This window comes from Xenopus tropicalis, chromosome 2, assembly GCF_000004195.4.
Source record: "Xenopus tropicalis strain Nigerian chromosome 2, UCB_Xtro_10.0, whole genome shotgun sequence".
Taxonomy (NCBI): domain Eukaryota; kingdom Metazoa; phylum Chordata; class Amphibia; order Anura; family Pipidae; genus Xenopus; species Xenopus tropicalis.
Window position 1 is genome coordinate 95,462,001 of NC_030678.2, and position 22,703 is coordinate 95,484,703.

The 22,703-nt window shown below is 35.6% G+C and overlaps 1 protein-coding gene across 2 annotated transcripts in view; it reads right to left on the reverse strand.

Moving 5' to 3' along the window:
• rad51c (RAD51 paralog C) overlaps positions 1-22,703 on the reverse strand; it is a 45,162-nt gene that overhangs the window by 1,954 nt on the left and 20,505 nt on the right. The window contains 4 exon segments of one of the 2 annotated variants that reach the window (NM_001016923.2): positions 2,411-2,471; positions 8,932-8,992; positions 14,250-14,316; positions 20,044-20,175. In NM_001016923.2, the coding sequence (NP_001016923.1) occupies positions 2,411-2,471; positions 8,932-8,992; positions 14,250-14,316; positions 20,044-20,175 (321 nt within the window). 2 annotated transcript variants of the gene reach the window in all.

Here is a 22,703-nt window from a genome sequence, read left to right on the forward strand (position 1 = left end):
ACTTAGTCCTCTATCAAAAGAAACACAGAATTTCTTGTCTCTTTTTTTGTAAACATGATGTTCCAGTGTCTGACTTCCTCTCTCAGAAACATCCTTAATTTACGTGGCCAGAGTCTGCGCAGTTCTCTCCCCTCTCCTGCTCCCCCCTCCAACCAGAATGCTAAGGACTCCCTCCCCACTCCCTTAGGAATGTGTGATCTCAGGTTAGACTGCAGGCAGGAAGCTACTTAAAATGGGAGCTGCTAGAAAGCTTCTAAAGCTGTTTATTCAGGTACAGTAATGGTTTTTGCAGAATAAATATATTGTTCTAGGTGTCACTGATCTGGCAAATTATTGGCAGTAAGATGCAAAAATGACTTTCCTTCTCCTTTAACTTTGCAAATACTCTTTCTGTAGTGGTTTTAAAATACAAGAGATAGAATTTTGGTGCAGATTAAAAAAAAAAAAGCTGCTCAACCTTCTTGCCATGGGCCACTAGGATTCCCATTTACAGCCAATGGGATAAGCATGTGTTTCTAACTTCTGCTTTGCTCAGTAGACAAAGCTACTTGCTCTTGCACAAAAAGATCTGTGCACCTTGTTGTTCTTATTGAGCGTGAAAGTATAAGGTCTTGTATATCAGAACTGCTACAGAACCAGTGTTTTATGCCTTTATTTTATATGCTTGTGCCTAATAGTTGGCACAAAAATGCTACAATTTGTGGTTGACGAAGCTGGTAAATTTTTGTAATTTATGCTTTGTCCCTGTTAATACATGGGCAACAATAAACTTTCTGGTGTCATTTTATTTCTAGGGTAGGAATGTTATAAACTTTTTTTTTAACCTGGCATTCAATACATAATCAAATTACAGTACAAAGGCTTTTGGGTACATTTTTTCAAAACTGAAACCTCTGCACATTAGGTTGATGTCAAAATGCCAAACCTGGTGGCTTGATTATAAATATATTTCAGTTTAGAATTATCCAAAATTACCCTTGTTGCCTGTCATTAAGTTTAATGGCAAGAGAAATTTGACTTAGCATGTGTAGTTTACAAACATATGGGTTTCTGGGGTCACATTTTTGTGCTTTTTACAATATATAAAATGCAGTCAGTGTGTTGATTTTGCAGTAGCAAAATAGTAAGAAGTAAAAATGTGTATTTTCCAACAAAGTTTTTTGGAGTTAACTGACCATTATAGATTGTAAGTTCATGTATGTAAGATCCCATATAGATTGAAGCTCTACGGGGCAGGGACCACCATCCTCTTGTGTCTTTGACTCTTAACTTATTGCAACTGTATTTATCTTGTATCTATCTGTATTTATTGTTGTACAGGTATCGGACCCCTTATCCGGAAACCCGTTATCCAGAAAGCTCCGAATTACGGAATGCCTGTCTCCCATAGACTCCATTTTAATCAAATAATTCCGAATTTTAAAACTGATTTCCTTTTTCTATGTAGAAATAAAACAGAACCTTGTAATTGATTCCAACTAAGATATAATTAATCCTTATTGGATGCAAAACAATCCTATTGGGTTTAATTAATGGTTTATTGATTTTTTTAGTAGATTTAAGGTATTAAGATCCAAATTACGGAAAGACCCCTTATCCGGAATACCCTTGGTCCCGAGCATTCTGGATAATGGGTCCTATACCTGTAATTTGTATTTATCTATTATCTTAATAACCCCTGTTTGTATTAATGTATTCTACTGTACAGCGCTGCGTACATAAGTAGCACTTTATAAATAAAGATATACATACATACATACCATTAGGGGCATTTTTGCCTTGCAATCTAAATTTTGCTGGTAGTTTGAAAATTTGGTAGTGTACAGTTGGAGGTTTTTGACCTATGCAAATTACAAATCTTTCTAAAACTATACATTTGTTTGGTGCTTTTGGGAGAAATGCTTTTCAAATTACATTTCTGATATTTTTTTTAGAGTATTATATATGTTGTTACAGAAGTGGAATTGCAAAAATCTGATTTAGAAAGCTTAGGGGACATTTCGTGGGTAAAGTAAAGTCTTCAAGTCGGCAGTAGATGCAAATGTGAAATTCTGGCGGCAGTAAAACAGTTACTAATGTATAAAAATGCATATCTAAGCAAAAAGTGTTATGCCTTGTATCTAAAAATGTTTCCTGATTTAGTCCAGTTTTGCAACAAGACTTTCTCCCATAAGACAGTGGTAACAGCCTTACAAAAAGTTGAAGGATGTCTTAAATGCAGTCATTTTTTAAATTCACGCATCAAGTTTTAAGTGGCCAATACTTTAAAACTTTAACGCTAAAGTAAGATTTTACCTAACAGACGGTTGTCTAGCTTGGTACATACACAGAATACTTTGAAAATCATGGGCACAGAAAGTGATAAATAATACAACGATACAGTGATTAAATAGGAGAAAAATTTTCTTACCGTGATTCCATATGGTACAGTAGCCTTTTTCTGACTTGGAGATTTACACAGTGTTACAAACCTATATGTAATAAATAGACATCAATGAGAATTGTCTGTAACAACTATATTTATTTTCCCAGTTTATTAAAACATTTAAGTTTTTTTAACCTCATTAAAAATGAATGGAACAATGGGATTCTTGCCAGCATGCAACTTTTTTTAGACAAAATGTGGAAATATTCTGTCACTTTTTTTTTCTTAAATAACGTAGCATTCAAAAACAAGCGTCTTGATCTGATCTGATTTTCAGCATATAAGATTTAAAGGGGACATTCTTTTATAATAAAGTCCATGTACTGTGGTACTTGCAAAAACAGACATGCATCAAAAGCAGATCAGTTATTTCAGTTTAACAAAAATGTAGAAAATCTGAAATTATTTAAATTGTTACAAATGAGCCTGTCTATCCTTCTAAATCATAAATATTGTTCCTTGCTTTTCAATATATTCTCACCTGACCTAGTCGAGGGACTAGTTAGATTCTAGCACCAAAAGACTATTTGCATGAAAGGATGCTAAAAATTTAATAAATGATTAATTCAGAAAAGATACAATACTGGTCTATTACTCACATAAGTCCCTTAATAAACTCTCTGTGGCTAATTCAGTATGCGGTTATTTTTATGCCTATGGTGGAGAAAAGGCTGATAAGTATCCTAGGCTGTGGCAAACTTGGCAGAAGAAAGAGAAATGGAAAAACAGAAGAGATGTAACAAATAAGATATTCTAATCTTCTTGGCCAACATTAAAGAATTTCCTTGGGCCCACCTCTTTTTAATTTAAAATGTCACATCGGTCTCCCTCCATCAAATGAAAAACAAAATCACATTTTGCTGGCTACAACATACATTAAAGGAACAGTAACACCAAAAAATGTATATATTTTAAAGAAATTAAACTATAATGTACTGCTGCCCTGCACTGGTAAAATTGTGTGTTTGCTTCAGAAACATTACTAGTTTATATAAACCCTGGTGTGTAGCCATGGGGGCAGCCATTCAAAACAAGAAAAGACACAGGTTATATAGCAGCTAACAGATAAACCCTGTAGGATACAATGGTGTCTTATCTGTTATTTGCTATGTAACCTGTGCCTTTTCTCCCTTTTTCCAGGTTGAATGGCTGCCCCCATGGCTACACAGCAGTGTATTTATATAAACTATAGTAGTGTTCCTGAAGCAAACACCCGAGTTTTACCATTGCAGGGCAACAGTACATGATATTTCAATTACTTTAAAACACTTTCATTTTTTGGTGTTACTGTTCCTTTAAGCAATCCTATATACAAAAATGTTCATGTCATTCTCACCATTCAACATGCTAGATTTCTACACAAAAATGGTGATAAACTCTTGCTTGATCTATGTTTTTAACTGTGATCTTCCTGTCCTTCAGGTTGACATTATATTTTTTCTGTTTCTGCTGTTGACACAAAATTCTGCAGAACAAAGCTGGATTCTTCCATTAGAATAGCAGCTAAAACTGAGCAACATGCTGACAAATGAGGTTGAGGACTGACAAATGCATCATTATTCTCTTGCCAAAAATAACATGAATGCTAGTTATATACTAAATGACCAGAACGATTTTGAATCTATTGTGGATAATAGACTTTGCTACACTATACAGTATAGTGTCTACTAAAGCTAAAGGTGGCCACACATGGCAGACTTTTGGTGAGGTCATTGCCTTTTAATGTATGCTTAATAAAGTAATATCTAGCACAAAAAAAGGCACTGACTAAAGGAAATAAAATGATAATTTTGCCGTTTTATAGATCCTTGGTAAGACCACGATTTGAACATACAGCGCAGGTTTGAGTGACAGTCCTTAGAAAGGATACTATTGAGCTGAAAAGAATGTTTATATGTATCTGTACAGTATATGTGTATATGAAATGTACTTTATTTACAAAGAGGAGCAACGTAACAATGATGCACAATTTTCTTTCCTTTGCTAATTTGGTTTATGATCAAATGTAAGGGCCTTTTTCAACTTAAACTACTGCATACAATATACAGTTATTGCAGTATCCCACGCAAGTCACATGCTGCTAGGGCAACCTTGACTATAGCTGCTGCTAAACAATTGCAGTACAAAATAATCTCAATAACCAACAAGGCACATGGGCTAATTTATAGACACAAGCCCTGTTTGTAACTGAAGATTCCATAAATGAAACTAAAAACAACAAGGTTTCCTATTACTACTTGAGCTCTATAATTGAGAAGGAAGGTAAAATTGTGATAATCCTTAGTAACATAAAATGTTGTAATTTGTAATTGTTAGAATTGCAAAAGCAGCATATTGAAATGTCCATACATGCAGTGCCGGATTTAAAGTCGGGGAAACCCCGAGGCCGCCCCCCATTCGCCCCCCCACCCCTCCCGAGCGCAAACGCGCGAACAAGCTCCCCAATGGTGCATGCATGAACATCTCTTCTCCCCCCCCCGCCAGCAGCGTGCATGCGCAGGCTTTTAAACTCCCATACGGAGCTGTGGGGAGAAATCCCCATTGCTCCGTATGGGAGGGAAATGTCACAATTTTGTTGCGGCGGGGCGGCATGCCGCCCCTAAATTGTGCTGCCCTAGGCCCGGGCCTTTGTGGCCTCTCCACAAATCTGGGCCTGCATACATGTGACTTAATTTATGTTCTAGTCTGTGCACCACATGCACAGATAATTCATGTGGTGTTTTAATTGATCTTTCACACTTTATCTACAGCTATGGTGGCCCTAAACATGTGAAGGTTATATAGAAAAGAAGCAGAAAATCTGAAGTCCATTTCATCATGCCTGGAAGAAGACACTGTTTAAATGGCAAAATATGTGTAAGCAAATGTACTGGCAGCTTTGAATATTGAAAAGCAACAATGGATGTTTAATACATGGAAACACAGAACAGACAAGAATCAGCTATAAGGCAGCGTCATCAAAGGTATGAAGTACAGCTGCAAGTTATTCAATTTAGATGCTATGAATTGGTAAGCTTATTCTGGTGACTAGCCAGTTCTTAAATCAGTGATGCATTTAGACCCAGCAGTGGGCAGGGCAGGTTTAAGAATGAAAACATTTGTCTTTAATAAATGGGGCCAAATCCCTTAAACTGCTACACTTTTTGTATTAATTACCAAAAATCATCTTACAAGTGGATTGAGACTGAACTTTTAATGATTCTATGAAGAGAAACAGGTTAATGTAATAAGATTTATATATGAGTGGCAAATATTTTATTTATTCCATGTGGCCTTTGCGATCATATGAAAACAAACTAAGCTGTTATAGGTCTGAAGTATAGGTGCTGCTGTTAATTGCATTTATAACTTTGGGCCAATTTAGTAAGGTTTTAGGAAAAAAGTTAACTTTTTTTTTTGTTTTTTTCGAGATTTACGAATGTGTTTTTTGTCATTATACTATTATTTAGTTTTTTCAGAAAAAAATAGAGAAGTTTTTTTTAAACCCAAAAAAAGCATACCAGGTTTAAACTGCTGAGAACCACGGAGTCCTATAGAGGCTTAGAATAGTAGAGAAATAGAATTGTCAGTGACAGCCTGTTCTTGACACATTTTCAAGGGGAAGTTACATGCATTATTGTTATCTATTTCACACAGTTTCAAAGGGAAGGTAAGGGCATACTTTCAAGGGGAAATTAATCCCATCATTGTATTCTATTTCACACATTTTCAAGGGGAAGTTGATCACATTATTGTTTTCTATTTTAGGAGGGAGTTGTAGTAAACAATTACTTTAGGGCATCCGCTTGCACATTCCCATACAACTACAATTTGCCTTTTGTATAATTTATAAATAAATGTTGTAGGAATAATCACTAAACAGTAAACAGTGGCAGTTTATTACCATGTACCCTTTAAGTCAGTTAGAATCCTTCCTAACTTGTATTTTAACTTTACTTTTAAAGAGTAGGTCTTGGAATTGGGAACTGGCTAAAATCTTTGTTCCAAGTTCATGTTTACAGTAAAAGGCACCATAGAACATATTTTGGAATACTACATTGACAGAAAAATTCCTGTATTAAAGAACAAGGAAAGGCACCAATATGTTAGGTATTAGTGCATTGGTCACCTAAAAACCAGTGAATTGGGCAGGTAGGGGTGACCAGCTGCTAAGCTGGTGGGTGTTGCGCTTGACTCTCCACACTAAAGCATATCTGCCTTAAAGGAGAACTAAAGCTTAACCTCCAAAGTTGCCCCCAGTAGCTCCCTATCGTCTTTCCTGCTGAGTCACTGCACAAGCTCTGGGCGGCTGTCAGTTACTGAGCTTAGGGAGAGACAAACAATATACAGTATATAAAAAATATAAATGTCACAATATAAGGCTGATTAGTAATTTGTACAGGTAATTACTACATGGCAGCTCTAAAACCAGTGCAACTGGCAACATAATTTAATAATCAGCCCTGCAGCATCAGCTAATATGATAGCCAAACCTCATTTCTTCTTGATGATTTACGATTACCCCTAAGCTTAGCTTTTCAAGAGCACACTGAGCATGTTCTGCAGACACTTTATAAGATGGGGAGCTCCTATGAAAAGTGAAGGCCTGGATCATTGCTGCTACTAAGATGCTGAAATTTTAGTCTGGTGCAATAAGTACAGTATATAAAATAAGGCATTTTTAGCCATATTAATTTTTAGGGTTTAGTTCTTTAAATAAGGCAGGGGCTCATCATTTTAATATTTGTCACCCACCCATGATTTATATTAAAACAGGAGCTCCTGTTTTAAAGAAAATGTTCTGCCCACTTGATCTTTCTATAACAGTGCATTTTTTTCCTAAAGAGTTTTCCTAAAGCATCAGCCTGGAAAAAAAAAAAAAAAATAGCCATAAACTATAGCCATGCCACCACTGAGTTAACATTTCTTGTACTTTAACCTGATAATGCAGCTACTCTCAATAAACGATATTCACCATGTGAAAACGTGTTTATCAGTAAAAGCAAGGACTGTAGAAAATACAGTGGAACTGCTGAGATTTTACAGATGTATAATAAATGTTAAATCTGTTTAGTAAAATGACGACACTCTATTGTGTGAAGTGTGCAAAAATCTCTTCTGTGATGGAAATTGTATTAAGTAAGAAGGGGCCTTCTGTGAATTTAATCATGGTGACATTTTCTCATCCAAACAAATCATGTCATATAAAATCTTTTTCACAGCTGTCTTCCACAGCAGACTCCATGGCAACAACTTACAGACAAAGCTAATCCAGAATAAAGTCATAAATGAAAGAAGCTTTGCATCTTTCAAAGCAGCATTTTTGTTTTTTTTAAATTGTTGGTGGACCACATTTTCTCACTTGCCATTTTCAGTGCCTTCATACATACATACACGCACTGTGCCCTTTGATATCATGTTACAGTTTCAGGGAAGCAAATAAGGGTTTACCTCAAATATCAGCCTAGCTTGGATTTAGGTTGGGCACCCCAGTAAAGGTATAATAGTAAGTTTTTTTTTTTTTGCTCCACAGTTTGGTATGAAAAAGCCACAGCAATGTAAACATAAGTCCGACCTTGGGCCAGAAAGCGTCACCACTCTTCTGATTCCAGGAAAATAATAAAGCAAAGGGACTGATTATGCTCATGCTTCCTTTACTTTTGTTCTACATAATCAGGCTTTTTAAATTAAATTGATGCATACAGTTGGGAGTATTTGAAATGTAACAAGTTGTTACTATTATTAGAACTGTACTGGTAGGCCTTTCTGACAAATCACTAACATTTACAGTCAAAGGTAGAACAATTTGAGCTGAAATTATGCCAGAAGCTGTGTAAGACTTCTGTAGATCTTTTTCTGGCAAAAAAAACCTAACATTGGAAAATAGAATCTCTCTAGTATGGCATGTCAACATGATTGTGATGGAAACCTTGCATTTTCAGGAGATAAATGTACAAGTATGTCATGCTTGCAGGTATTTTAGTTGTCCACAATGAGAAATGAGAGAAGCCAATTATGTTCAGATGTTGGTTTAAAAAAAAAAAAAAAAAAAAAGGCCAATTCATAGAGAAATGCAGTCTGTGAAGTCTTAGCATCTGTCCTGTCAGTCTAAATGTCATCAATAAAGAATACACTCACACTTTAGAACCACCTAGTATAATGCCTGTAGAAAAAAAACTAGTTATTAACATCAATATCCAAAGTGAAGTGGGCTGGTAAGTAGCACTGTACATCTATTAATGCAACTGGAGAAAAATATGGACAGATCACTTCTGAATGTAAAGTGTTACATAACACCCCAAACCTCATTGTTTAACTTTTCCTGTCTCTCAGCCCCTACCAAAAATCACACCATTAAATTAAATAGAAATTAATAGAAATTAAATTAAATAGAAAGTGAATTATATTTCAAGAAGATAGAGCACTTATAGGGGCATTTAAAATGGGCCGCATCTAGGACAGCAGCTCTATCCTCTTCACTTTTCTTTCATACCTGTACTATCATTCCTACCATGATGTATACATACCTTTGTTTGCTTTTCCAATGGAGTACTAAACGAATGGTAGATGCATGTCCCCAGCTTTCTCCTGTAAAGGCACAAACATCACATTAGATGTATTTAGGTTAACAAGTACTTAAAGGGGACCTGTCCCCCATAATAGCTGTAAGTCCCATTCAAATTAAACATAAAACCCAAATTAATTTTTTATGAAAATATCCATACCTGTTATAAACGCATTTAGTATCAGCTGTAAATCATATATTGTCTTCCCCTGTCTCAGGCACAGAAACCTTTACCTTTATTTCTGCACTTCCTAGGCTTCAATGCACCTCTCACTATCCCCCCCTGCCCTCTTCACTGTCTATAATTTTGTAGCCTGTGCATGTTCATCAGGTCCTCAAATCTGGCATGCACAATTCTGAAATGATGGAAAATTTGCCTTGATAACAGATTCCACAAAATGTCTGCTGTCTGCTAGGTGTATATATATTTAAATCAGTTATACAGTGTAAGCTTAGTTTATTTTGACAGCTAGCATAATAAAATAGGATTTCAGAAGGGTGATAGGTCCCCTTTAAATGATGAATGCACTAAGCTAAGTATACTGTAGGTTGGAAGCAAACTGAAAATGGTGTTAATATGTCATACAATATACCCTTTAAATACTGGCAAACATAGAATCTATGGCATTGGCTAATGCAATATGAAAGATACAACAAAATTTTGGGTCAAGAGGATGACATCAACATACCTTTTTTTAGTGAACTGTAGTGGATGTTTAAAGGGGTTTTATACCTTTCAAATCAACATTGCTCCACTCATATACTGCAATAGTATGAGTTTTAGTACTCATCAGTATATTATCAAGGGTGAAATCATGATAGAAACTGTAGTCTAGAACCATAGTAGCAGATCCTTAAAGGAACAGTAACACTAAAAAATGAAAGAGCTTTAAAGTTATAAAAATATAATGCACTGTTGCCCTGCACTGGTAAAACTGGTGTGTTTGCTACAGTAACACTACTATAATTTATATAATAAGCTGCTTTGTAGCCATGGGGGCAGCCATTCAAGCTGGAAAAAAGGCACAGGTTACATAGCAGATAACAGATAAGCTCTGTAGAATACAATAGTGTTTTATCTGTTATCTACTATGTGCCTGTGCCTTTTCTCCTTTGAATGGCTGCCTCCATGGCTACATAGCAGCTTATTTATATAAATTATAGTAGACTTTCTGAAGTAAACACACAACTTTTACCAGTGCAGGGCAGCAGCACATTATATTTTAGTTACTTCTATACACTTTCATTTTTTGGTGTTACTGTTCCTTTAAAGCAACACAGCAACCTTTATTTGAGTCCTCAAGAACCAACAGCCAGTAACTGATGCAAGAGTATATTCCAATGAGAACCCTTCCTGCTTTGTTTACCCTTGAAATACTATTCTTGATTTCAAGGAACCTTAGCCAAAGGCATTGCATATTCATTTCAGTAATATTGTCATGCTAAAACTGCACTGTACTGCTAAAATGTTCGATTGTGAGGAGTTGCTTGACATGGTGCAGGAAGGAAGGAATTTGTTTGCATTTTTGTATGCCTACTTTGGAATGCATAGTAGTGATATGCGGGCCACCCCTGATATTCGCACAACATACAGGGGTCATGGGCATGACAAAGTGTCAGGGATCTTACAGTTATTTAAAAATGTATTTATGAGTTCTTCAACCTACCATTTTGTTTAATCTGCAACCAACAGACTGTGATCCACTGACAGATTTCAACTGCTCTGACTGTTTAATTCCAACATTAGTTAGTAATTTGCAAAGGAATACTGACAAACATAATTTAGTTTTTTTTTTTTTTAAATACGGCTCCTGCGAGTACAATGCTACCTGCACCAGGAGGCATCTCCCTGTCCGGGTGATGATGTTAAGTGGTTCACATGTGTACAATAGGAGCTTGTACCAGGGTGCATTTCATGCGGATAAATGTAACGCCACACACATGTGCATAACAAGCTAACACTGTAACACTATTCTCACAACATGGCCATTTGCACCAGCAGCTCCTTCCTGGTACAGGTGGTCTAGTGCTTGGTGAGGGACAGTAAAAAAACAACCAGAGTGTAGGCTCTCTTAGTCCGCACCGATGGTGGTGGAAACCATTTTTGGGTGACAGGTTTCCTTTAAAGGAGAAGGAAAGTCATTTTGGCATTTTACTGCCAATAGATTTGCCACATTAGTGCCACCTAGAACACTATATTTATTCTGCAGGAACCATTAACATACCTGAGTAAACAGCTTTAGAAGCTTTCTCCTTTAGCTTAAGATAGAAGCTGCCATTTTAGGCAGCTTCCTTTCTGCAGTCCCTAGCCGTTATAGCTGAGATCACACATTCCTAAGGGAGGGGGGGGGAGTCCTTAGCATTCTGGTGGGAGGGGGGAGCAGGAGAGAACTGCACAGACTCTGGCCCCGGGAATTAAGGCTGTTTCTGAGAGAGGAAGTCAGACATTGGAATATCATGTTTACAAAAAAATGAGATAAGAAATCATGTGTTTCTTTTGATAGAGGACTCAGTGCAGCATTACTGTAAGTGCTTATGGCTGTATTTACATAGACCTTTCTGATAAAGATTACTTAGTTGTTACCTTTCCTTCTACTTTAAGCTGGGATACAGTTTTTATACTTGTGAACACAGAAAGAAAAACAGAACCTGGGACAGCTTATTGTAGTGACTTGTAAATTCATAAATATTTAGAAAAGGAATTTCTCATTCCAATGAACTAACATGTCAGCTGAAGGCAGCCACTGCTTGTTTTATAATTAAAGGTTTTCTGCTTGTAGCAAAATAAATAGTAGAGAAACAGAATTAATTGTCCCACCGGAGAGTGCTTCTTGCACCCGAAGTCAATAAAATGTCATTCAGTAAGTAAGACTACAAACCCTAAGGGAAGGGAGATTACAAATACAAATATTCTGGCACAAGATGGCATTCTTATTCAAAAACTTGCCTTTCAGCAACTGATAAAGCTCAAGCAGCTTGCAGAGGAATATTATTTAAATTTAATTCATCCCGACTGACATGACTTGTCAAGGTCTAATATATTACGATCTACGTTGTTTTCATAATCTATACTTTTATCTTCAAATACTTTGTGGTAATATTTTCGTACAAACAACACACCAGTAATGATAAAGGATAGACAGTTCAAGTAATTTGCAAAACAAATACAGGTATGGGATCTCATATAGGGAAACCCGATATCCAGAAAGTTCTGAATTATGGAAAGGCCATATCTCCTATAGATTCTACTTTAAGCAAATCATTAAAATGTTAAAAAGGTATTTCCTTTATAGTAAAGAACCAAAACAGATATACAAAATGTGATATAAGGTTAACAAATACTGATATTTTGATGCATATTTATTAAAAATGTAATTTCAAATGTTCTTTAATTGAGAAAAATTGAATCCTTGAATCTGCACTTACTCCAAAACATTACAAACTCAATTATGTCTCTACATGAAAAAATAGTTTGAATTTTGTGAATACAATTGCTACTGATTTTTACATTAATTATTTTTATTCAGGTTTTAGATTTTTGCAGGGCTGTGGAGTCGGTAGATAAATTCTTCGACTCCGACTCCTCAGTTTCTGATACTTCTGACTCCGACTCCACCTCCTCTGTTTTTAATATGCTAATGTATTTTATACATTCATACAGTCAATGAAAAGCATGCTTCATGGTCACTCAACGTGCATTGGGCTTTATTCTTATAGAGAAGTAATTAATTATGACTGTTTGTGAATTGGGACATTTAAACTTGCTTTATTTTATTCTTTTATTCCCATTTAAATTTAGTAGGAGTCGGAGTCGGTTCATTTTTTGACTCCGACTCCAGGTACCCAAAATCGCCTCCGACTCCTCGACTCCGACTCCACAGCCCTGGATTTTTGCTCTTAATAAATATTGAACATTAGAATGTAAGAAACTAGAATTATGTTAAAACATCTGCCCCTTAATATACCTTGCTCAAAACTAATCTTGACATTATACTTATCTGCCTACTCTGGCTTGGTATGTTTACCAGAGATCAGTACAATAATAAAATATAAGCAATACAAAATACAGTTATATTCAAGATTGAGTGATTAGTAGTGATGAGCGAATCTGTCCCGTTTTAATTTGCCGAAAAATTCGGCAAACCATTGTAAAAATTTGCGAAATGCGGGTACCACATGATTTTTTTTTTCACATCAAAATTTAGCAAAACAATTCCGCAATGGCGAAATGTGAAATTTCACTGTGAGTCCATGCCTGCTAAAAAAATTTGCTCATCCTTAGTGTATAGACAACAGGAAGGAGGAACTTCAGGAATTTAGGGATAGCATTCCACAGGTGTCATAGTGCAGTACTATAAATAGTCCCTTCTATTTATAATGTGAGATATATATCATTGTTTTAAGACTGTTTGTTAGCTTTTGCATTTTACATTAAAAGGCATAGTTTACCTTCACAAAACTTGGGGACAGATTCCTAAACTTTTTTTGGATTTATTAAAGAATTCATTTTAATTGTTGTAAAATGATCTACTACAGATGAATGTACCAGAATAAAAATCAATCAATACCGATAAAGATCAAATAATCACAAAAAATGTGATCGTCTTTTTCAAACAAGTTATACTAATTTTTCAAATAAGTTAAAATAACAAGTTGGGGATAATAAATCCAGAGTGATAAAATAACAAGTTGGGGATAATAAATCCAGAGTGATAAATATCTAATATGATTAATATTTACTAAATTGATCAAACTGACCTATTGAATTGACAGAGTTCAACTGTTCAAAAGTTCAACTGTCTGTTCATAGATTAAAGATAAATATGACCCAATACAGTTCACCACAAATAATGACTTTTTTTTCCCATAGCTTCAAGTTTTTATAGTTTTTCTAAAATGTACTTTTTAAAATTGAGTTGATTTGTTACCCCCTTTCATATTTCCCAGTAGCAGTGCACTACTCCACGTCTTCATCTCTATACACATTCATGCATTAGCTGTGAGCATTTCCCAGCAGCTGCTTTAGCCCTTATATATATACTGTAAAATTGTTAGAGTTGCTCTGTTATAGACTTCAGTAAAATAAGGAAAGCAGCATATGTATAGAATTATAACAGTCTAGAAGCAGTGAGAATGCTGCTACTTGGGAACACGTTGGTCTCATTATTTGTTGGATACTTTATGAAAACAGTAAGTTTGTGAATGCAACTACTTCCAGACCCATGGAATCTGCAAAGAACCCTAGCCATTCTAGGTAACTAGAATGAAATAAGATCATACCTAAAGCAGGTACCAACTTTGAATCACTGGGCCCAATCTTCGTAGTCATCTGGTTTGTTAATACTACCTACCAAAAAAGAAATGCCAAAGCCTTATTACAAGAATACAAACCCATTTTAAAGTCAAACACACAAGCAATAAGCTTAAATAACTAGTAATCCTCGCAGGGTAATGTATTAAAAGGGTTAATGTTTGCCAACATCTAGTAACCCATACCAACTAATCAGATATTTGTTTTTAAATAACTGACCAGTAAATGCTACCTGCTGATTGGTTGCTATGGGTTACTGATTACTAGACATGCAGCAAAAGTTAAACTATTTATTATATAATCCTCAGCCCCAGTAAGAAGATTGATCAGGAACAGTTCAGTGTAACAATAAAAGTGTATAAATAGGCTGCACAAAATAAAAAATATTTCTAATATAGATAGAAAAAAATGTAATCTAAGGTTGGAGTGAGCAGATGTCTAACATAATAGCCAAAACACTACTTCCTGCTTTAAGTTCTCTTACCTCAGTGACTAGAGGGGGCCACATGGGAAATAACTGTTCAGTTTGTGAACATGCAGGTCAGATTCAAAAGCAAATTATCTGAACATTTATGTCCCATATACACCCTTAAGTCACTAGTTACTGACAGCTAACAGCTTAAAGGGCTGTAAAAGAAAGTAGTGTTAAACATCTGCTCACTCCAGCTTTTATAGATTACATTTTTACTCTATTTTTCTAATACAGCAAATTTAATTCTGCATCAGGCTCTATCTAAACTGCTCATTTAAATATCTTTACAATTCATGGTACCCCTTTAATATATTTTGATTGAGGTTCCTAAGTTGCTTTGAGTTTCCAATGACATTTAGCTACATATTTTGAATCCCCCCCCCTACCAACAAGAAATGGCAGCATGAAAATGTAAATGCCTCAAAATAAATAATAATATTTACTTAAGGATATTTGTTTCCCAAAATGCTTCTATAATTAACAAATATCTAGCTCTCTGTCTAAAAAGTATTAGCAGGTTCCATCTTGTATAACCTAACTTTATTAGAGGTGTTCCAATTAATAGACCCCCTAATCTCTGGGAATAGAACATTTTTCATTCACATACATTGAAACTCCTTATCAGTCAGTGCTCCACTGGGTGCCTACACCTCCTTTGGTCCTATTGGTATCTATGAGTTACTACATCCAGCCAAACTTAGTGCTTATTATTTTATATAGTGATATAGTGACTAACCATATGGTCAAATTTTATGTGCAATTTGCATCTACCATTTACATGTATTAACATTATGATTTGCCAGTATGCCATTTTGAAATGCCAGTAACAAATAAATAAAATATTACAAGCAATATCCAAAAATGGGAAGGTGCATATTTTTTTTTTTAAAAAAAGCAACATTTTATATTTTTTCAACAGAAGAAAGCAGAATGCTGCAGTGTGGTAACTTTAACTATGGTATAACTATTTAGTAATTACATCAATATACAGTACATAAATAGTACACAACTATATAATGAATTAGATTTCATTTTTGTAAGCAGCAGTATTTCTGTTCTATGTCTGTATTTTCATTCACATGACTCCTAGAAACATGTTTATCACAAAATTATGTCTTCAGACTAAATAGCATTTCAAATGTGGGTGTGAGACTTCTTCCAGTAGACAGGGTTTTAAGAATGCAGTTATGCATTATTTCTTGGAGTCCTAGCTCATCAGCTCAGAACCCAGCACTTGTCATTTGAAATCCAGCCAGGTTATTATCTTTGGAACAATAAATACATTATACATATAAAATAGAATCTGAAAGACTAGAATTAATGGAATAAAGCAGACATCCGCTGAATCTGCAATACCCAATAAGGCAAAGCAACTTGGATGTTGTTTCTTCAGCTAAAATGTATTTGAACTGGCACAATTCCAGAATATACACAAGCATGACCATTATGTACAATATTAGGCAACTAATAAGCCATGTCATGCTGTTAACTCCTGCACTGTGCCATTCCCAGGACCCAATATCCTGGAATTGGCACTTTTTTTTTATTAAATCAAATCTCCTATTTTTGGAGCTGCAGCATCCTGAAAATCACAATCAGTCCTTTAGTGGCTGGGGCTAAAAGGTGTTCGTGTTTTTTTTTTTAAATTGCCCCCAAAGGATACCAGTTACCAGGTATAGCATAGCAGAAATGTTGAAATATTGCCAGTAATCTTATAAGCACCTACAAAATAAAATAATTTGCTAAACATATGAAGAGCTGCCGACACAAGGAATGTATCATAAAGTAAGCGCTACATACTGATTTACTACCTTGAGGTTGACACTGTAAGAACTGTCTCTATTTCGCTGATTTTCTGAATTGTGCAAATAATAAGTTCCATGTAGAACACAGCTAATTGACAAATAAGGTTCAAAGTTGATAAATGCAAGGATATGCACAATAAAAATACATTTTTATTATTGTATATAAATATATCAAAAGGTTGAAAATGAAAGTGGTTTGCCCTTCAAAGTCCCATGGTATTTCTGATAAAATGTAGCATGAATAGCAAACCTTCAAACTCTGCAAATTCTTCCTGGATAGGAATGATCACCTGCCTCCCTTTTGGTTTTTTTTTTTTTTTTTTACACACTTTTCCTTATCCATGTCTTTTTTAGCAAAACACTGTGAATTCCCCTGATTTCTTCAAATGAAACCATGGTAATCAACCCAATTTGAATTTAATTTCTCTCATTTTCTGTTATACCACCCTCTGCCTTTTTCATCCTTGTCTCTATTCCCTCTCTCCCCTATATCACTTTGGACCTTTTGCACCCTATTCTTATATAAGTTATCTTTTAGTCCTTACCTCCATACAGAGGTAACTGTATTGTTTGATACAGGTATGGGATCCCTTATCCGGAAACCAGTTATCCAGAAAGTTCTGAATTACGGAAAGGCCATCTCCCATAGACTCCATTATAAGCAAACAATTCTAATTTCTAAAAATGATTTCCTTGTAATAATAAAACAGTACCTTGTACTTGATCCCAAGTAAGATATTATGAATCCTTATTGAAGGTAAAACAAGCCTACTGGGTTTATTCAATATTTAAATTTTTTTTTGCAGACTTAAGTTTTGGAGATCCAAATTACGGAGCATTCTGGATAACAGGTCCCATACCTGTACTGATATTTTGAGAAGAAATGCATCAATAAAGTAGTTTAAAGGAAATGCTGAGTCCTAAAATAAGTATTTTTGCTTTCTCCTATAAAACATTTGATTCCGATCAAAGATCCATTAATACATTTTTTTATCAACTATAATAAATAATCAAGTATAATAAATAACATATCCAATACTGATAGACAAAAGACTGAGTTCCTAGATTTTACATACCCCACTGAAAAATGACTGTACACAGAACACTATGATAACAGCAACACCCTACTGTGAATGATGAATTATATCAACAACAGGACTAGAGTAATGTAAGAATAAGATATTTGAGCACAGTATAAATGTTCAGAAAACAGTGTGTTTATTCTTATTTGAATAGAAGATAAGAATGGTAGAAATACTTAACCACTTTGCTGCCTTCAAAACAATGCAAGAAAAGGAAAAAGTAGCAAACTTTGTTTTTTGTTTCTTTGGCTCTTACAGTCATGCCATAACGGGGATGCCTTGCCGAATAAATCCTGATTATAATCCATGAGATGGCAAGCACAGAAGATATGTTTTGCACATAGCCTTTGTGACTCACAACATGCACACAACTGCATACCCTGACATATTCTGTAGTTAGTGTTATAAGGATTACACTGCCTACAGATACAACTGACCTCTCACAAACACATTAAATGATTTTAATTTCCACTGGACAAAAACAGTGCAGTGCAAACCATGCCTTATTTTTATCATGTTAATGTATTTTGGGATGCATTTGGGAAAAGGGCTGTGTGTGGTTTCTTATTTTGCACTACAGTAAGTATAATATGTACTTAGAAGTAGAAGTGTCAGTGTCACTTAGGGTAGCCGTAAAGAAGCAGAAAATGAAAATAACCTTTCATAGAAACAGATGCTACAGGGCTGATTATTAAATTGCCATGTTATGTGAATCTGAACTAATTACTAATCTATTGTGAAACTTATATTCTGTATATACAGTGTGTTTCGAGTAGGTCCCTAAGCTCAGTAACTGGCAGCAACACAGAGCATGTGCAGTGAATCAGCAGAAAGAAGATGGGGCGCTACAGGGGCATCTTCAGAGGTACTGACTGCTAAAGGGCCCTGGTTGCCTTGGGCTGGTACTGAACCCCAAAACATAATTTGCAGCATTTTTAACCTACTTCTGTGTTAAGCTTTATTTCTCCTTTAAACCCCTGTCACCCTAAGAAAGAATTCCAAATTCATTTCCATTGTGTTTGTCAAGCACAATAAACTTCATTTTCACTATTTAAATATAAATCTTGTTTCCTTTAGTCTTGGAATTAAATAATCACAAAAAGCAGACAGGCGCCATGTTGTGGGCACTGCTTTTAAGGCAAGCTATGTATCACCCCAAAATCTTGTTTATGTGCCAGAATGAGGGACCAGATGCACATGTCCATGCACAGGATACACAATTAGATGGTGAGGAGGGAGGAGGGGAATAAGAGTGCTAAATGGAAAGTGACAGTAATTATCTGCCCAAGGCATACGGGATGGGAAAGGCAATATATTATTGACAGTTGGGATTTTAAATGCCTTTTTTTAATGGGTATTGTTGTGTTATTGGGAAAAAAAAAGGATTTCGGGTTTCATGTTTAATTTGAAAAGGGCTTTTATTATACAGCTTTTGGTGTTCGGGTAACAGGTCCCCTTTAAGGATATAAACCTTCTAGTTCTGATCCTGAAAGTTAATCATTATATCAGTGATAATGTGTAATTACTGCAAGGGCCATTAACATCAGCAGCATTAAAGTAAATCAATCTCTCTGCCTTTAAACAAACTCATTTCTAAAACACATTTCTTTAGAGGAGCATATCTTCATTCGACCTAGCATTCCTTCTGTAAACACTATCATTATTATTATAAATGCCAAGTGCAATGCTCAGTGCCGCTCTCATTTTGTGGACTTCTGATTTTGCCACACCTTGTGTCTTATACACACTTATTCTTTCAGACTGTATGTAATCTGTATGTTCAATGTACACACTTAACTATAATATAGCACTCTGTACAACTGCAATTCACCAATGCCAATGAAAAGTGGGGTTCACTGGAAAACTGTGTGCAAGTTGGAGCCCAATCATTTCTTTGTGGGAAAGGGGGTCATGTTTTGTACACTGATACATATGGCATCAATAATGATATCAAGATTCACTGGAACCAGGCCATTTGTATATGTAGCAGAAACCTGTTAAGGGGACCCTAGAAGTAACGCCTGCTTAGTGTAAGTTTCCCTTATCTTTGTGTGCCATGCTTCTTCAGCTTGTGTGTAGTCATACAATTTTTCATCTTTTAATGCACTTGTGTTCCTAAATGAGCTCTAAAGAACACTGACCAATACAATTAAAAGGTAGTGCTACTATTACTGTAAATATTTCTCACATTTTTTTACCAAAATATGACAATAACACAAAAATATAACATATAACAATACACTTAACTAACCTGCAAACTGTTGTTATTACGGAAAGGGAAGTTTGCTAAAAACAGCAACATTTAAGGCAAAAAACCCAGTAAGTAGTATATACCACTTATATTAGGAAAATGCAGGCCTTTCACGCACATTACAGATCCATTTTATATTTCTTATATACTTACTGCTAAATTGAAATTATGGGCCAAACTGATAAGTTGCTGCCCAAAACCATTTAGTAGTCGTGTTCTCAAAGAAAGGTCTTCAAAACTGTGACGAAATGGGAAGGCAATGCTGTCAATCACTACCAGTTTAACCTATAACATAGGAATATATATATAAATCAAAAAATTAAACAAAGGTTCCAATTTAAATTAGACAAATAGGATAAAAATCCCTAATCTTGTAGGCAATTCTAAATATTAATATATGGTGCGTGTTTCACTATGGTCTATAAATTAATACTATCTATAAAAATGACCCCTTTATTGGAGCTCCTTATAGACCCTCTCAGGTCCCTCTCTGTAATGCAAATGAGGGGAGGGCGTGTCCTAATGGTTCCTGCCAGAAGCACAGTTGGAGGTGGGTAGCCAATCACAGCCCTGCAGTCACACAAGCAAAGACATACTTTAGCTCCCTATCAGGTCAGCCTAGCTGCTTATTGGTTCCAATTCTACAGTGCACTGTGCTGAGTGAGGCAGCAGGAAGTGGAACAGATGGGTGAGACCGGTTTTTGGAGAAACTGTCAATAATTAAACCCAAAATGCAACTTTTTAAAGCATATTCCTTCTATATTTAGATGAGTAAATGAGAGTTTTTTTGTATGGTAAAAACATTTTTTATACAGTGTTCTGTTTCTGAACTCCTAGCAACTGAAGAAACATATATATATATATATATATATATATATATATATATATATATATATACAGTGGAGGAAATAATTATTTGACCCCTCACTGATTTTGTAAGTTTGTCCAATGAAAAAGAAATGAAAAGTCTCAGAACAGTATCATTTCAATGGTAGGTTTATTTTAACAGTGGCAGATAGCACATCAAAAGGAAAATCGAAAAAATAACTTTAAATAAAAGATAGCAACTGATTTGCATTTCATTGAGTGAAATAAGTTTTTGAACCCTCTAACAAAAAAAGACTTAATACTTAGTGGAAAAACCCTTGTTTGCAAGCACAGAGGTCAAACGTTTCTTGTAATTGATGACCAAGTTTGCGCATATTTTAGGAGGAATGTTGGTCCACTCCTCTTTGCAGATCATCTCTAAATCCCTAAGGTTTCGAGGCTGTCTCTGTGCAACTCTGAGCTTGAGCTCCCTCCATAGGTTTTCTATTGGATTAAGGTCCGGAGACTGACTAGGCCACTCCATGACCTTAATGTGCTTCTTCTTGAGCCACTCCTTTGTTGCCTTTGCTGTATGTTTTGGGTCATTGTCGTGCTGGAACACCCATCCACGACCCATTTTCAGTTTCCTGGCAGAGGGAAGGAGGTTGTCGTTCAGGATTTCACGATACATGGCTCCGTCCATTTTCCCGTTAATGCGAATAAGTTGTCCTGTGCCCTTAGCAGAAAAACACCCCCAAAGCAAAATGTTTCCACCCCCATGCTTGACAGTGGGGACGGTGTTTTGGGGGTCATAGGCAGCATTTTTCTTCCTCCAAACACAGCGAGTTGAGTTAATGCCAAAGAGCTCTATTTTGGTCTCATCAGACCACAGCACCTTCTCCCAGTCACTCACAGAATCATTCAGGTGTTCATTGGCAAACTTCAGACGGGCCTGCACATGTGCCTTCTTGAGCAGGGGGACCTTGCGAGCCCTGCAGGATTTTAATCCATTGCGGTGTAATGCGTTTCCAATGGTTTTCTTGGTGACTGTGGTCCCTGCTAATTTGAGGTCATTAACTAACTCCTCCCGTGTAGTTCTAGGATGCTTTTTCACCTTTCTCAGAATCATTGACACCCCACGAGGTGAGATCTTGCGTGGAGCCCCAGAGCGAGGTCGATTGATGGTCATTTTGTGCTCCTTCCATTTTCGAACAATCGCACCAACAGTTGTCACCTTCTCTCCCAGCTTCTTGCTAATGGTTTTGTAGCCCATTCCAGCCTTGTGCAGGTCTACAATTTTGTCTCTGACATCCTTGGACAGCTCTTTGGTCTTTCCCATGTTGGAGAGTTTGGAGTCTGCTTGATTGATTGATTCTGTGGACAGGTGTCTTTTATACAGGTGACTAGTTAAGACAGGTGTCCTTAATGAGGTTGACTAATTGAGTAGAAGTGTCTAACCACTCTGTGGGAGCCAGAACTCTTAATGGTTGGTAGGGGTTCAAAAACTTATTTCACTCAATGAAATGCAAATCAGTTGCTATCTTTTATTTAAAGTTATTTTTTCGATTTTCCTTTTGATGTGCTATCTGCCACTGTTAAAATAAACCTACCATTGAAATGATACTGTTCTGAGACTTTTCATTTCTTTGTCATTGGACAAACTTACAAAATCAGTGAGGGGTCAAATAATTATTTCCTCCACTGTATATATATATATATATATATATATATATATATATATATATATATATATATATATATATATATATATATATATATATATATATATATATATCAATAAAAATATTACTTATAATTTGTGCCTTTAGGTATATTATACTACCGTTTCTTGCTTAATGGGGTAGTTCTGGGGTGGCATATTAAATAGTCTACCTTTCCAGGTAGGGATAAGAATTAAATTGATGAATGTGTTATTATGAAATTGAGAAGAGGTGCAATTTGCAAAAAAAAAAGTAATGTGAACAATATAAGGTCCTGGCTAAAAG